The sequence below is a fragment of the Gossypium arboreum genome, chromosome 10 (genome assembly GCF_025698485.1).
Source record: "Gossypium arboreum isolate Shixiya-1 chromosome 10, ASM2569848v2, whole genome shotgun sequence".
In the NCBI taxonomy this organism is placed as follows: Eukaryota; Viridiplantae; Streptophyta; class Magnoliopsida; order Malvales; family Malvaceae; genus Gossypium; species Gossypium arboreum.
The window spans coordinates 6,655,357-6,671,099 of record NC_069079.1 but is presented as its reverse complement, the minus strand read 5'-3'; the positions used below and the strand labels follow the sequence as shown (position 1 = coordinate 6,671,099).

Genomic DNA, 15,743 nt, shown 5'->3' with positions numbered 1-15,743 from the left:
CAAATTATGATATCATAAGATGGCAACTACATTTATTCTGCCCTTTGATCAATGCTTTAATTCCCATTGCCATTAATCCCTTGATGCAAGTAAAAATATGATTATTTTCGGCAAGAAAATAATTGAACATTAATATAAAAAATAAATAAGCAAATATATCACACACATATATATCAATTTATGGCACATGAGTGAAAAAATATAACTAAGACGTTTAAGTTGAAATCTTATTACATGTTTATTTTTTCTACATATTACATAAAAGATAAAAAGATAAAAATATTTTTATTGTAATATTTCTTACTTTGTAAAAGGAATGAATTGTTAGTGATTTTACAATTAAATCGAAACTTTGTTGATGGGTGACATTAATGTAACTAAATATTAAATGAGTAAAAAACTATAATAAAACTTAGATATTATTGTGGTGCGTTAGGTTCATATTTACATATTTTAAAATTGGTTTAAAGGGTAAAATTAAGATATTAAAATTATAATATTTTAAGTTTAAAATTCATATATAAAGTTATAAAAATAACATTGTTATTTTATAAAAATAATATTTTAATAATTTCACAACTGAACTAAATTTATCGAATGTGACAAGGCTTAATCAATTGTGTAAGTGAAAAAAATTATAAAATAATTATATTGAGACAAACATTGATTTAAATCTTATTATAAAATGAAAAGATAAGTAGTGAATTATATAGATATGATAAGAAATCAGAATTGAGAAACAATTTTCATTTGTGCATTAGTACTAGGAAGGAACATAAACCTCTTTGTAACCAAACATCAAAACATTTTATCCCTCTCTCGCTCTGTATATTGTTTTGTCGTGATGACGCGTTTTAATGGCGGCTAAACCTTCAATTCTTCTTCTTCTTCTTCTTCTTCTTCTTCTGCCATAGTTTTCCTTTTTATCTTTTAAACAGACAAAAAAAAAAAAAGAGTTTATATATAACATTCCTTTTCCTTTCTTTGCCTTCCATATTTTTACTTTGCTTTGCTCCTATCCTTTCCAAATGTTTTTCTTCTTCTTTCTCCTTTCTTTCGTCCTCTCTTTCTTATTCTTATTCTTTTCTTTTCACTATAAAAAACTCCATAAACACCAACAACTACAAGAAGAAGGCAACCCCCAGAATGATTCTGCCCTTTTGAACTGCTGTTTTCCCGATATTGTTGATACGAGGGCACAAACCCGGGGAAACGACTCTACTCATTTGCCCCATACTCTTCTTTTACAGATTATGCCTTCCGATTCTGCAAAATGGGCTGGTTTGTTTACCGGGGAGAACCAACAAAAAGGGGATGCCAGTCGGGTCGGGTCGGATCGAGATAGGGAGCGGTGTGAATCAGGTGGTGAGGATCAGAGGACGAAGAAGAAGAAGAGAAGAGGGAAGAAGAAGAGATTGGATTCCAAAAGTGAAGAAGAAAATGGTGACGGAAGGTGTAGTTGTTCAGAGCAGGAGAATAAGAAAAAGGAAGAATCGGGTCGGGGGGATCCGGGTTGTCGGATCAAACCGGAGCTGGTTTGCTTGTATCCATTTACATCAACAGGTAGTGCTACGCAGAGGAAGATTAAGCAACATTATGACCAGCTTGTTAAGTGTCATCAAAACAAAGGATTAACATTAGCTCAGGTATCTTCTTTTTTTTGCCTTCTTATTATCACCTTAATTTTTTTTTAAAGTTTTGATGTTTTTCATTGCTGTTCTTTTTAGCTAGTAATAATCAAATCTTGTGTAGTTTGTTGCTTAAATATATGGCATATCTTGATACTAAAGCAAGTCTCATTGTTGCTTCATATTTTAATTAATGCTTTTTTAGTTCTCTAACTATCATTAAGCTATCTGGAGAATAATTTGGTCAGGTCTTTTCTCATTTCAATCAATATTTTAAAGTTTAAATATTTGTTTTCTTTGCTTAGGAGGTAAGACTATCCCATTTGTAATTTTATGAACTTGTGTTATATCTTTTCTGCAATAAAATGTTAATAAAGAAAGAGAAGAGAGGGAGCAGAATCTGAAAACTTTTGCTTGAATTAAGTGAGGAAATCTAGGCCACATTTGGGCATTACTTGCAAACAAGGGCTTATTGTAACCGTTACTTAAGACGGTCCTCGAACTATATTGTCGGTTCTAAGTGAAATGAACTTGAAACCGATGCTTACGTAGGGAAGGAATCAGTGAATTGAAATCTAGGCCACACTTGGACATAACTTGCAAAGAAGGGCTTATTGTAACCGTTACTTAAGACGGTCCTCGAACTATATTGTCAGTTCTAAGTGAAATGAACTTGAAACCGATGCTTAGGTAGGGAAGGAATCAGTGAATTGAAATCTAGGCCACACTTGGACATAACTTGCCAACAAGGTTTTATTGTAGCTGTTACTTAAGACAGTCCTCGAACGATTGTGGTCGCTTCTAAATGAAATGAACTTGAAACTGATGCTTACGTAGGGAAGGAATCAGTGAGTTGAAATCTAGGTCACATTTGGACATAACTTGCAAACAAGGGTTTATTGTAACCGTTACTTAAGACAGTCCTCAAACTATGTGGTCGGTTCTAAATGAAATGAACTTGAAACCAATGCTTACGTAGGGGAACGAATTGGTGAATTCCCATAAAGAACCAACCGCATAGTTCGAGGAAGGTCTTAACTAACCATTACAATAAACCCTTTTTTGCAAGTTCTTTTCATTTACGTAGCTTTGATGCGCTGGTTTCAAGTTCTTTTCATTTACACATGAAACTAGCTTTGATGCTGTTACAGATACATCGGATGTGAGATGTTGGTCTTAATTAAATTGCAAGTTGGAGTAACTAAAATTTTCTAGTACCGGAAAAGAACTAGAACGCTGGCTTTCTTTCTTGCTGGCATTTGAGACAGGCAGACAGACATATGTTCTCATTTTGATTACAGAAGTTTAGAAGATAGATTCTGAATTAGTCCCGAAACTTCTAGATTATGCATGAGTTAATCCTATGAGGATAGTTTAAAAGTTATGGTATCAAAGAAAGTTGCTTGTACATTGTGATCATAGTTAATCCTATGAGTATACCTTACAAATGAAAGTTGATTGTAAATAAATTCTCCAAGGCAAATTCTTAGGCTCACTCTCTTTATTTAATCTCCCCTGCCCTTTTTTTTATAAGGAAAATAAAATTCTGAATTCTGATACCTTCTATGGAATTTATTGTAGTTCTAATACCCACAATTGTAACATGCCATCCACCCTTTATGTAGGTGGGAGAATTTGCTAATTGCTTGATGGAGGCTAGGAATGAGTTGCAGCACAAGTAAGTACATAGTTATTGTCATGTTTTACTAAGCTACATCTTTATTTTGGCTTTTTGAATGTTTCCTTTTAGTTTTATTGTTATTGTTTCTGGAAAACATGCTGCTCGATTTTAATCTAATGTAATTAGCTTGCCCACATTTTTTTTTTCTTTCTTCCAAGTCCTTAACTACTTTTGTTCTGTTTGTTCTCAGAATATTGAAATGCTTTCTATTTCTTTCACTTCTTTAAGCTCGAACATTTTCTTAATGTTTTACCCTCGGCATCGGTTCCTATTCCTTGCCTCAAATTTCTACCATTAATCTGTTCTTTTAATGTTGGCTATCCTATTTAATTTACTGCTACGATCTTACTGCAGGTCTGAGGTGGTCAAACGTAGGTTCACAATAACAAAGGCTCTACTATTCAAAGCAGATCGATCATCATTTGATCGCCTGAGACAGCAAGTGAGCAACCATATGGAGATTTAACTTATGCTTTTGGTGTGAGCTGGTTGTTATCATTAATCTTGATTCCCTCTAATAAAGATTTGCATGTTTAGATATACAAGCTAGAAATGGAACAGAAGAGATTAGAAGAGGATGCATTTGTCTATAACTGGCTCCAACAGCAACTTAAACTATCTCCGGCTTATAAGAGGGTACAATTCAGAGCTTTATTTGTTCTGTCATAGCTTCGTACTGCTTCTGCAACTAGATGAGCAAGAAGGATTATTGAAATCTTTTTCTTCTCCCCTATTATGTTAATTCAGTCTCTTATTGCAATCAGAACAGACATTATCATGGTTCTAATCTCTCTCCCTGACTTCCAGATGCTGGAAGTTTGTACTTGCATGGAGTCAAAGGGCAAGTCCAGTGAGCCAATGGAAGACCCGGATCCTGAATTTGCTGACATTTCTTTTGAGGAGTTACTAGCTCAGGAAAAGAAGGATTCGTTTTGGTTGATTTCTCATCTTTTTAACTCCTGGTTTGTAAATTTTGTTTTCACCACTTACAATTTGACCTTTCTTCGAATGTTCCGTGCAGGCAGAAAAATGGGAAATCCAAATTAAGCTCAAACTGATGGCTTCATTTGTTTAGCTAACTTGACTTTAAACCACACCACTTTTTGTAGTATGTACCTTGAAATACCTAACGCTATTATTTTTCCCTAAGTTTTTGTAGCAAATCATTGTCATGACTTTTGTTTTTAACAGGCTCTCTTATGGAAGCTATTAAATGACAAAGCTCTCATCATTCTCCATCATGTTTAGCAGCCAACACTATCTTTCGAGATCGAGACATTGGCTTATTCTATAGCTTAAAACTTTATATAGCATCAATGTTGCGGGGGCTTTAGTTAATATGGTTGGAGGAGTTGAGGTGTGAGTAAAGCTAATTATATAAATATAGCTTAAACATCTGCATCAGCTATGAATAGAGGGGTTGGTGTTATTGTAGATTATACAGAACTTGAAAATGTATCCTACTCTTTAATATCAAGTTTACTGTTTTAACGTAGTTGATAAATACTGTTTTAACGTAGTTGATAAATGCCTTCAGTAGCTATTATGTTTAACTGCAGACTCATGTATGTATATAGTGTGTGCTCATGTCATATTATGTTCAAGGTATTATATAATTTACAACCTTGAGATAGAAAATATGAGGACCGATAATGGAGCAAGTAATAAACACCTAAAAATTAAAGGGACCGATACTCAGCAATAGAAGACTTTAGAGACTTTTATTAATTTAAATCACATTCTACATCTCTGAGTCTTTTGTTGTTCTCTTTAATATATTGAGCAACATATGCATGGTTTTTTTCCACTCAGAAAGGGATTGGCTAGTTCCCAACGTTAGAAGACTCTTAAAAGACTTTTAATAATCTAAATGACAAAATGAGAATGGAGAAACTATCCACACACTGTATTTTTCTTCAATCTGCAGTGCAACACATATAGGGCTTTCTTCCACCCAAAATTAATCATCGTCAAGGGAGGTAACATGTTTGATTAAGAAGATGCATGACCTGATTTGCTTCTGTACAAATATGGCGAACAAACAAGAATGGAGGATAACAAAGAAAAACCATAACTACTTAAGAAATCAATTAATTATTAGAATGCAAATTATGAACATATATGTTACCACCATATGATTTCCCCTCTCTTCTTTAAAAATTTTTGGATGCAAATAAATTCATAGAAACTTTGGACATTATTTTGGATATGATTCTCTGGAATAATTAATTCTTACCATAATTATTTAGATGTGTATTAATCGACTTAACTTGTGATTTATCCATAAAGATAATAGTACAATCAATATAATGTAGTAAGTAGTAAAAGTCAGTTAAAAAGTAACGCCTAGAAATTAAATAGATCAACAAATTTGCAACAACAAAAGAAAGAAAGAGAAGAGACTATCATACAAACTTTCTCAGTGGTCTGCCTTTCTCTTCAATCTGAAAACTTTTGAGTGAGAAATCTAAGAGTCAGTTGAACAACTTGCAAACAAGAGTTTACCGTGATCACCTTGAACTCTATGCTAACCATGTGGTTTCTTTAAGCAATAGTTTCTATTGAAACAATTGAAGGTCATTCGATTTATTAATATAAACCTCTATTTATAAAATAAAAAAAATAGAAATAATTTAAAATAATTCAAAACTAAGATAAAAAGATAATAACTAAAATAATTTAAAATATAAAATGGTTATCATTTAGATATAAAAAATAGCAATGATGCAGTGGTGAGATTGTGTCAATTATATTGCAACTTGGAGTAACTAAAATTTTCTAGTTCCGAAAAAGAACTGGATTGCTGGCTTTCTTTCTTTTATATTGCCAGCATTTGAGACAGGCAGACGAGACATAGGTTCTTATTTTGATTACAGAAGTTGAGAAGATAGATTCTGAATTAGTCCTGGAATTTGTAGATCATGCATGAGTTAATCCTATGACTATACTTTTATAAGTTTAATGTTTATTATTCGATTTGCAATTGTGATTGTATGTATGCATTATAAGTGCATTAAATATAAATTTATTATTTATATAACTAAAAGTGATTAACACTAATAGATTACTGAAGTTTCGTTTTTACTAAAATACTTTTCATTGCCTTGTGAAGATAAGAGAAATATCAAAATAATGGAGTAAGTAATAAAAGCTGGTTAGAAAATAATGCCTAAAAATTAAAGGAACCATCACCCCACAACAACAAAAAAAAAAAAAAAAAAAAATACTCTAAATCACAAAGTGAGAAAAGAAAAGACTATCCCGCAAATTCTCTTACTCTTTTGTTCTCTCTAATCTATTCAGCAATGTGTGCATGGCTTTCTTCCTCTAATAAGTTATTTAAGGCAGTGAATATGCACAATCTAATTTACTTTTATGCGAACACGGCAGAATAAACAAGAATGAAAGATAATATAAAAAAAATACAACTATTTAAGAAATCAATTAATTACAAGAAAACTAAAAATAATGACCCCATTTGTTGACACCATATGATCCCCCCTTAAATTTTGGATGTCAATGGGACCTCGGTTTTATACGATTATACTATGCAATGGTTAAATCTTGTTATAGTTATTTAAATGTATATTACATTATTTGTAATTGTGATTATATTTGTGCTCGTAACCAAAAAAAAATTATGTATCATCATTTGATTTATTGACAATATATAATCATACTATATAAGTGCATCAACCGTAAATTCATTATTTATATAATTATGCACTATAAGTGCTTCTAGTATCGTCGTATATATGGTTGATAGTTTCATGAAAATTGCTTGAAACGATTCTCTTTTGTTGAGGAAAACACCTTTTTTGAGGTTGAAAGATTTTTCATTTTTTCTTCTAGTTTTGGGGAGGCAAAATGATGGGTAGGTTTAGTTTTCTATTATCTGATTTTGTTGTTAGATTTTTTTTTTCTTTTTATCTTTGTTGAGACATTTTTGCCCCCAACTCAATAAATCTTTTGGTCCTTTATTTTGGAGAAAAATTATTGTCATAGTTATTCATATGTTTATTTGAGTTGCAATTGTGATTATATTTATACTTATAACTAAAAAAGATTTGTCTTCATGTGATTTATTGATAATGTAAAAGTAAGTCGTCAAATATAATTTCATTATTTATATAACTAAAATTAATGAACACTCATAGATTATTAAGTTTTTTTATACTAAAATAGTTTTTCATAACTTCGAAAAGATAAGACGACAATTAAAATAATGAAATAAAAATAAAAAACGATTAGAAACTAACACCATGAAATTAAAGGGACCAACTAGCTCCAACAATAGAAAACTCTACAATCTTTTAATAATCTAAGCCACAAAGTAAGAAAAGTAAAGACCATTCCACAAACTCTCTCAATCTTCTATCTTTCTCTTCAATTTGTTGAGCAACACATGCAAGACTTTCTTCCACCCAAAAATTGTTGTCATCGAGGGAGGGTCATTACAAGTAGGAGGATGTGTGACCTGATTTGCTTCTCTACAAACATGGTGAACGAACAAGAATGGAAGATAACAAAGAAGAACCCATAACTATTTAGGAAATCAATTAATAATGATAATACAAATTATGATTACACATGTTACCACCACATGATTTTTCTCTCTTTTTTTTTTTTTTTTAAATGTATGCCAACAAGACCTTGGTTTAATGTTAAGGATGAGGCTTTAGAAACTTTTGGCATTATTCTCGTTATCATTCTGGTTATGCTGTGGAATAATTAATTCTTGACATGGTTTATCCAAATGTATATTAACTTACTTTACAATAATGAGTATACGTACTTGTAACATAAAAAATGAGATGTCATCATGTGATTTATTGATAATATATAAGTATGCACTATAATTGCATCAAATATAAATTCATTATTTATATAGTGAAAATATTAGCACTAATAAATTACTACGTTTTTTTACTAAAATAACTTTTCATTACCTTAGAAAGAAAATAAGGCAATTAAGATATGGAATAAGTAACAAAAGCTAGTTGAGTAACACCTAGAAATTAAAGGGACCAGTTAGCTTCTAGCAACAAAAAAAGTTTAGAAACTTTAATGAACTAAACGTCAAAACAAGAAAAGAAAAGATTGTCCTACACACTCTATTAGTGTTCTACCTTTTTCTTCAATCTAAAAACTTTTACCTGAATCAAGTGAGGAAAATTAGGCCTGTAACACCCTTAACCTTTATCCATCGCCGGAACAGGGTTACAGAGTATTACTGGACTTTACAGACTGATTTACAAATATTTCATTACTTGTATTATACAGATCAAGAATCATTCATATAAACTTATATTGTTCTTTAGATAGGCCACCGAGGCCCAAACATACACTTTAGAAGTGAATTGAGACTAAACCAGACACTCAAGGAATTTTTCCCAAAATCTTTAAAAAAAAAATTTAAGAACAGGGGACACATGCCAATGTGGTCAAGCCGTGTGGCTCACACGGCCAGGTGACACGCCTGTGTCCCAGCCTGTGTTCGAATTAGGGTGGCTATTGACTTGGGTCACACGGCCAACCACACGCCTGTGTGCTAGGCCGTGTACGAAGTGCAGAGGTCACACAGCCAAGCCACACACCCGTGTGCTAGGCCGTGTGTAAAAACTTAGGCATTCTGTTTTGAAATTTTAAGGTGTAGGGGACACACAACTAGCTACACGCCTATTTGCCAGGACGTATGTCACACACGGCTGAGACATACGCCCGTGTCTCTGCCTGTGTGGACGAAAATAGGCCATTTTTCTCACCCTTTTTGACATCAACCTACACACAATATTTCAATACATCAAATAGGCCCAATCAAACAATCAACACAAGCCAAGAATCATGTTTTAAACATAATATATCATCACGAAACTCAATTGGCTAAACTTACTAGAATAACTCCCTTCATTGATTTACCAAAATCTACTACTAAATACATGCACACACACACACACACACATATATATACATGTCATACATAACCATACTTCAATTTAGCTCTTTTTCAATTCATCCCTATACATGCCATATAAACCATAAAGTGTATAACAAAATCTACCGGAGCAACTGGATAGTGTGACCTGACATGTTGATCCGATCCTTTGAACTTCTTGAAAATCTACAAAGAACATTAAAGACACAAATAAGCTTAATGAAGCTTAGTAAGTTTGTTGGCTTTAACATAAATTTTACCGAACATACTATAACAATTCATTTAGGTAAATCATTTCATGAACATTTCCTGCCAGTCACAACTCAATTGATGAATACACTTATTTGAGCTCAATAACAATAACAACTTAAATTCTTCCACATTAATTCCATGTGGCACTTACTAATCCTGATCAAACTAGAGAACATCTTACGGATTTGAGTACATTGTAAACAGAAGCCTGAAGGCTGCATAGAAGTACATAAGTGCTAATCAGAAACCCGTAAAGGTTAAATGAAAACCCATAAGGGTTAATCTGAAGCTCAAAAGAGCTAAACTGAAACCCAGAAGGGTTGAACTAAAACTCATATGAGTAGACTGAAGCTCATGAGAGCTAAATAGAAAGCAAACACGAAAGTTCGCAACAAATGCTGAACCCCGGTTTACTTGGGTAATTTTCCGTCAATTCCTCTTTTGCACTGAACGACTGTACTTAATCCCACGTTCCGTTCATTTTGAATATTTGATTTAATTTCATAATTTTTACAATAATTTTATTTTCAACAAATAATATGAATAAATACATATTACCATTTATCAATTTAACAAATAACATTAAAAATTTAACTATACGAACTTACATGAGTTAAATTGTAAGTTTCTAGTAGTTAGGGACTATTATGCTAATTTCTATTTTTCTCATTGATCTATAAGCTCTTGATTTAAAATAGAAAATTATTCATTCATTAGCACATATTTCAATTCTAATTCACTTTACAATTTATACCTCTCAATTTTTGAAATTGCACAATTACCCAAACTTTTACAGTTTTTACAATTTAGTTCCTCACTAATTAGCCCATCAAATGAGCTATTTTTTTCTCAATTAACACTTTATCTAAATATTCTAAACTATTACACAACCTTTCATAAACATCATTTAATACCAGACCCTAAGATTTAATCTTTTCACAATTTGGTCCTAAAATTAATTTATATTGAAATTACTTGATAAAATCATCACATAACAAAATTAAAGCTTCAATTCCATGTTAAATCATCATAAACATCCATCACTCATCAATGGTAACTTTCAAAATTACCAATGAAATCAAAAACTAATGAAATAGATAGTTAGACCTAATTGTAAAAGTTTTAAAAACATAAAAATTTCAAGAAAAGAGAAAGAATTGAACTTACTTGTAGCAAAATATGAAAAACCATCTTTTAGAGACCTTCTATGGTGTTTTTGGCTAAAGAAATGTGAAGAAATGTCTAGAGATTCAATTAACTATTTAATTTTATTTCTTTTCCAATTTTACCCCTTGTTCACTCTTATTCTTTGGTTTTTCTCGGCTTATGCTGCCCAAGCCTTCCACTTTGGGTTAATTTTCCCTTTTAATCCCCTTTATTAAACACTTGAGCTATTTAATCACTTTAGAAAAATTTGTACCTTTTTCAATTGTCTTTTTTAATTAATTAACTATCAAAATGTTAAAATTTTCTAACGAAATTTTAATACTAACCTATTCACACTCCGTAAATATTTATAAAAATATTTACAGGTCGGTTTATGAAATCAAGGTCTTGATACCTCATTTTCAAAACCACTTTGCCTAATAATTTCTTCTAAAACACAAACCACCAAATCAAAAATCTTTCTAAAATCACACTTAACTCATAAATAATAAATAATATAATTTTCAAACTCACTTGTCGGATTTAGTGGTCTCAAACCACTGTCTTCGACACCACTAAAAATTTGGCAGTTACAAGGCCACAGTTGGACACAACTTATGTAATGACCCGGATTTTACCGTTACAGAAAAAGTATATTTTCGGGTCTCCGTTTCTGAAAAATAGATTCTTAAATATTTATTAAAAATATTTATGAAGTAAAATGAGTAGTTAATTAGAGTTTAATTAAGTGAATTTAATTTAATTAAGAGTAATTAAGAAAAAGGACTAAATTGAATAAGGGGTAAAAGTTGAATTATAGATTAAAAGAAAATAAAAAGGAGTAAAAAGGAAATTATACAAAAAGTATAAATTGAGGCGGTTTACCGTGAAGAAAATCTAAGTGTAACGCCCTCTTACCCGAGACCGTCGCCGGAGTCGAGCACGAGGCATTACTAAACTTATTTGAGCACTTAAACAAATTCGGACAAGCTGTCCAACTGCGTCATAGTTGCTTAAAAATTCATATCTTGAGTTCCGAAACTCGAAATCAAATTCTGTAAATTTTTCCTTAAACTAGACTCATATATCTATCTACTAATTTTTTTTTTTAATTTTTGGTCAGGCCAATTAGTACAATTTATTAGTTAAAGTCTCCCCTGTTTTAGGGTTCGAGTACTCTGACCTCTCTATATTATGAATCAGATATCTCCCTGTACAGAGTTTCAATGACTATGTTGTTTGTGTCTAATAAAACTAGACTCAATAAGGAATCTATACATATAAAGAATAACTTCTAATTATCATTGTACAATTTATGGTGAATTTCCAAAGTCAGAATAGGGGATCTAGAAATCGCTCTGGCCCTGTTTCACAAAAATTTAAACTTCTCATAAAATATAACTCATATACCTGTTTTGTTCCATCCATATGAAAATAGACTAATAATTCTTCAATTCCATATTTTATTCATCATCTAATTGTATCTCTACTATTTTTAATGATTTTTCAAACTCACATCACTGCTGCTGTCTGGATCTATTTTATGGTAAATTTTGCCTATTTCATGGTTTCCATGGATTAGCTAGCAATTTAGCATATATAACACCAAATATGATCATGATTAGCCATTCCAATGGCTAATCATTACCAAACATTTCCATACCACTCAATATCCATATCATAAGACCATATATACAAAATGATTATAATGCTATACATGCCATACTCAAAATATACAAGCCATTACGCCATGATGGTATACGGATAGTATGAGTGGGCCTCCGACCGTTCCCGATTTCTGAGCTGGCTTATCAAAACTACAAGGAATGAAAAGGAGGGAGTAAGCATAAATTCTTAGTAAGTCCATATGAAATTAATAAGCAATTACCAACATGCTTTTAAGATAAAACACCACAATTGTACAATTATACATACTCAGCTTAAACTGTTTTATCGAGATACATTTACTAAATAATTTATTTCTGGAGCTACGGAACTTCAAATTAAGTTCCGTTAATTTTCATTGAAACTAGATTCATATACCTTTCTGCCATAAAATTTCCAGAATTTTTGGTTCATCCATTTAGTACAGTTTATTCATTAAAGTTTCCCCTGTTTCGCTGTCCAACAGTTCTGATCTCTCTTCACTAAAAATTATTTATCTCATAATTCGGGACTTGGATGATGTTCCCGTCTATCCCTCTTAAAAATAGACTCGATAAGGATTTTAAATATATAAATTAAAACTCATAATTATTTTTGTACAATTTCTAATGATTTTCTAAAATCAGAACAGGGGATCTCGAATCATTCAAACTCTGTCTCACAACAATTTAAATATCTTATAACATAAAATCCAATTGCATGCACCGTTTCCTCTATATGAAACTAAACTCATCAGGCTTTAATATCATATTTTATTCAGCCCTTAACTCAATTTCCACAATTTATGGTGAATTTCAAAATATACACTACTGCAGTAACCCAAAACTGCCAAGGCCATATTTATTCATTCACCACTATTATTCACTAAATCCATACAATATCATTTCATCCATCATGGTAAGAACACATAATTATGCTTCATAAGCATAGATCCATAATCTCAATGTCATCAAGTATCAAGAACTTATTCCAAATCGTGTCATTTTCATAGTATTCACCAATTCTTAATCTTTTCGGCCATTTTATATTTTCGCTCATAATCAAATTAGGGAACGATTACGAATTGAGTACCTCATTATCACAATGCCATAGTAAAACTATGGTCTTGCACATAGTCATATATCACATACCGAGGCCATAGCCCAGCCATGGTCTTACACGGATCACATATCACACCGATGCCATATCCCGGATATGGTCTTATCTGATAGCACATATCACACCGATGCCATATCCGGATATGGTCTTATACTGAAGCACATATCACATTTCTCCAAGCCATAGCCCAGCTATGGTCTTATCTGAAATCACATTTCACATGCTGCCATGGTCCAACCATGGTCTTTTCAAATCAATTCGTCTTAGCCATCGAATGAAAGTACTCAAGTCCGTTGTTCCATTTAATTTGTACTTTTATTCAAATATCATTTTACAATTATCACAGTTTAATGACATTTTATATGCAATAATATACTATATCATTCATGAAATTTTCATTTCAAAACATTAAATTACACATTGCATTATTAAAAATCATATGAACTTACCTCGATATAAAATATTAGCAATCGAGCTTATTCCTCGTAAACTTTATTTTTCCCTCGATCACGACTTGAATCTCGTTTCTCTTGATCTATAATATAAATTATTTCTACTCATTAGCATTTATTTGATTTCTATTTCACTTCACAATTTATGCTGTTCAAATTTCGAAATTGCACTTTTACCCCAAAATTTACAGTTTTTACAATTTAGTCCCTACTCAATTCACCCATAAATTGAACTAATTTTTCTCAATTAACACTTTATTTTATCATTATAAACTATTTCACAACCTTTGATATTCTGAATTTCAACACTAACATCTAATTCACAATTGTTTTCACAATTAGGTCCTAAATACCATTTTCTATCAAAATGACTTAATAAAACAACCTTAATATGAAATTAGAACTTCAATTTCATAATAATTCATCATAAACTGCCCTTAATCAGCCAGGGGAACTTCCAATTTCATCCACCAAATCAAAAACTAATGAATTAGATTATTGGACCTAATTGTAAAAGTCACAAAAACATAAAATTACTAAGAAAAGTAAAATTTAACTTACATGGTGCAAAAATATGAAAAACCAGCATAGGAGACCTGCTACGGCGTTTCGGCTGAGAAAGATGAAGAAATGTCTAGATTTTTCAATTACATCATTATTTAATTACTAACTTTTATGCTATTTCCAATTTTGCCCTTGTTCACATTGTTTTCTTGCTTATTTCATACCCAAACCGTCCAGCCATTAACCTTTGGGTCTAATTGCTCTTTAAATCCATCTTTTTAAATACTTAAGCTATTTAATCACATCTCACAAATTTTGCACTTAGTTCAATTTAGTCCTTTTCACCTAATTAATTATCAAACCTTAAAATTTCTTGTGAAACTTTAATACTAACTTATTTACACTCCATAAATATTTCTAAAAATATTTATGGCTCGGTTTATGAATTCTAGGTCTCGATACCTCGTTTTTATTCCGTTTTATCTACAACTTCCTATACTACATAATTTCATTTAATATCTAAATGACCAAAATGCCCTTACTACTAAACTTTCCAAAATTCCATCCATGTCCAATTTTGTCCATAGACTTACAAATTGGTCAAATTGCTCTGTAAGGACCTCTAATTAATAATCTAATTCAATTTTATGCAAAATGCTTCTAGAACACAAGTTTTGCAATTTATTCAATTTAGTCCGTAATTTCAAATTAAGCACTTTATGCATAGAATTTCTTCACGAAATTTTCACACAATCATGCAATCATATCATAGACCTCAAAATAATTATAAAAAAAATTCTTTCTATCTCAGATTTGTGGTCTCGAAACCACTATTCTGACTAGGCCCAAAATCAGGATATTACACTAAGATTTTTTTTATGTTTAGTATATTATTATATTATTATATAATAAAGATATTTTATGTTTTAATTATATTATATTATATTATATTATATAAACTAAAGAAACAAAAGAAAGGAAATAGAAATGAATGAAACGAAGCAGAGAGCGGGGAGAAAAAGAAAGAAAGAAAGGAGAAAAAGAAAATTGAAGGTTTGAAGCTTTAAGCTTTAATAGGTAAGTCAATCAAACTCTTTTACTTAATTTTGATATTTTAGAAGTTTTAGAATAAAGTTTTGATGAAATTAAGTTGATATTTTGAAAGTTATTAGATATCTAGATATTGTCCATGTTAAATAAAATGATGAATTAAGGGCTAAATTGATAGAAATTCAAGTTAGAAATAATATAAGGATTGAATTGTAAAGTGATTCATAAGTTTTATGCTTTAAGGACTAAATTGAAAGAATTTTGAAATTACGGTTTTATGATGAAAAATAGATAATTATGTCTAAGTTTGGTTAAAAATTGAGTAGAAATAA

At 31.1% G+C, this 15,743-nt stretch overlaps 1 protein-coding gene and 1 long non-coding RNA gene across 3 annotated transcripts; one reads left to right on the top strand and one right to left on the bottom strand.

Moving 5' to 3' along the window:
• The first annotated feature begins 702 nt into the window (after positions 1 to 702).
• Positions 703 to 4,813, top strand: LOC108470598 (uncharacterized). Of its 2 annotated transcripts, XR_008272673.1 has the most exons (7): positions 704 to 1,646; positions 3,254 to 3,306; positions 3,664 to 3,751; positions 3,847 to 3,945; positions 4,117 to 4,244; positions 4,331 to 4,417; positions 4,501 to 4,813. XR_008272673.1 is itself a non-coding variant. In XM_053020598.1 (6 exons), the coding sequence occupies exons 1-6, from the start codon at positions 1,029 to 1,031 to the stop codon at positions 4,365 to 4,367; spliced, it is 1,023 nt and encodes a 340-aa protein (XP_052876558.1). In that variant the 5' UTR covers positions 703 to 1,028; the 3' UTR covers positions 4,368 to 4,813. The 2 variants fall into 2 exon arrangements, 1 of the variants encoding a protein (XP_052876558.1); XM_053020598.1 differs by having other exon boundaries at positions 703 to 1,646; positions 4,331 to 4,813.
• Positions 4,814 to 12,088: 7,275 nt separating this feature from the next.
• LOC128281542 (uncharacterized) lies at positions 12,089 to 13,942 on the bottom strand. The gene is made up of 2 exons (XR_008271768.1): positions 13,855 to 13,942; positions 12,089 to 12,459 (listed from the first exon to the last, which is right to left on the bottom strand). It is a non-coding gene; the product is annotated as an uncharacterized LOC128281542 (long non-coding RNA).
• Between the last annotated feature and the right edge of the window lie 1,801 nt (positions 13,943 to 15,743).

Coding starts and splice junctions, on each gene's coding strand:
- LOC108470598 (XM_053020598.1), top strand. CDS start 1,029: ATGTTTTTCTTCTTCTTTCTCCTTTCTTTCGTCCTCTCTTTCTTATTC. Junction 1,647..3,253: donor AAGGATTAACATTAGCTCAG/GTATCTTCTTTT, acceptor CCCTTTATGTAG/GTGGGAGAATTTGCTAATTG. Junction 4,245..4,330: donor GAAAAGAAGGATTCGTTTTG/GTTGATTTCTCA, acceptor TGTTCCGTGCAG/GCAGAAAAATGGGAAATCCA.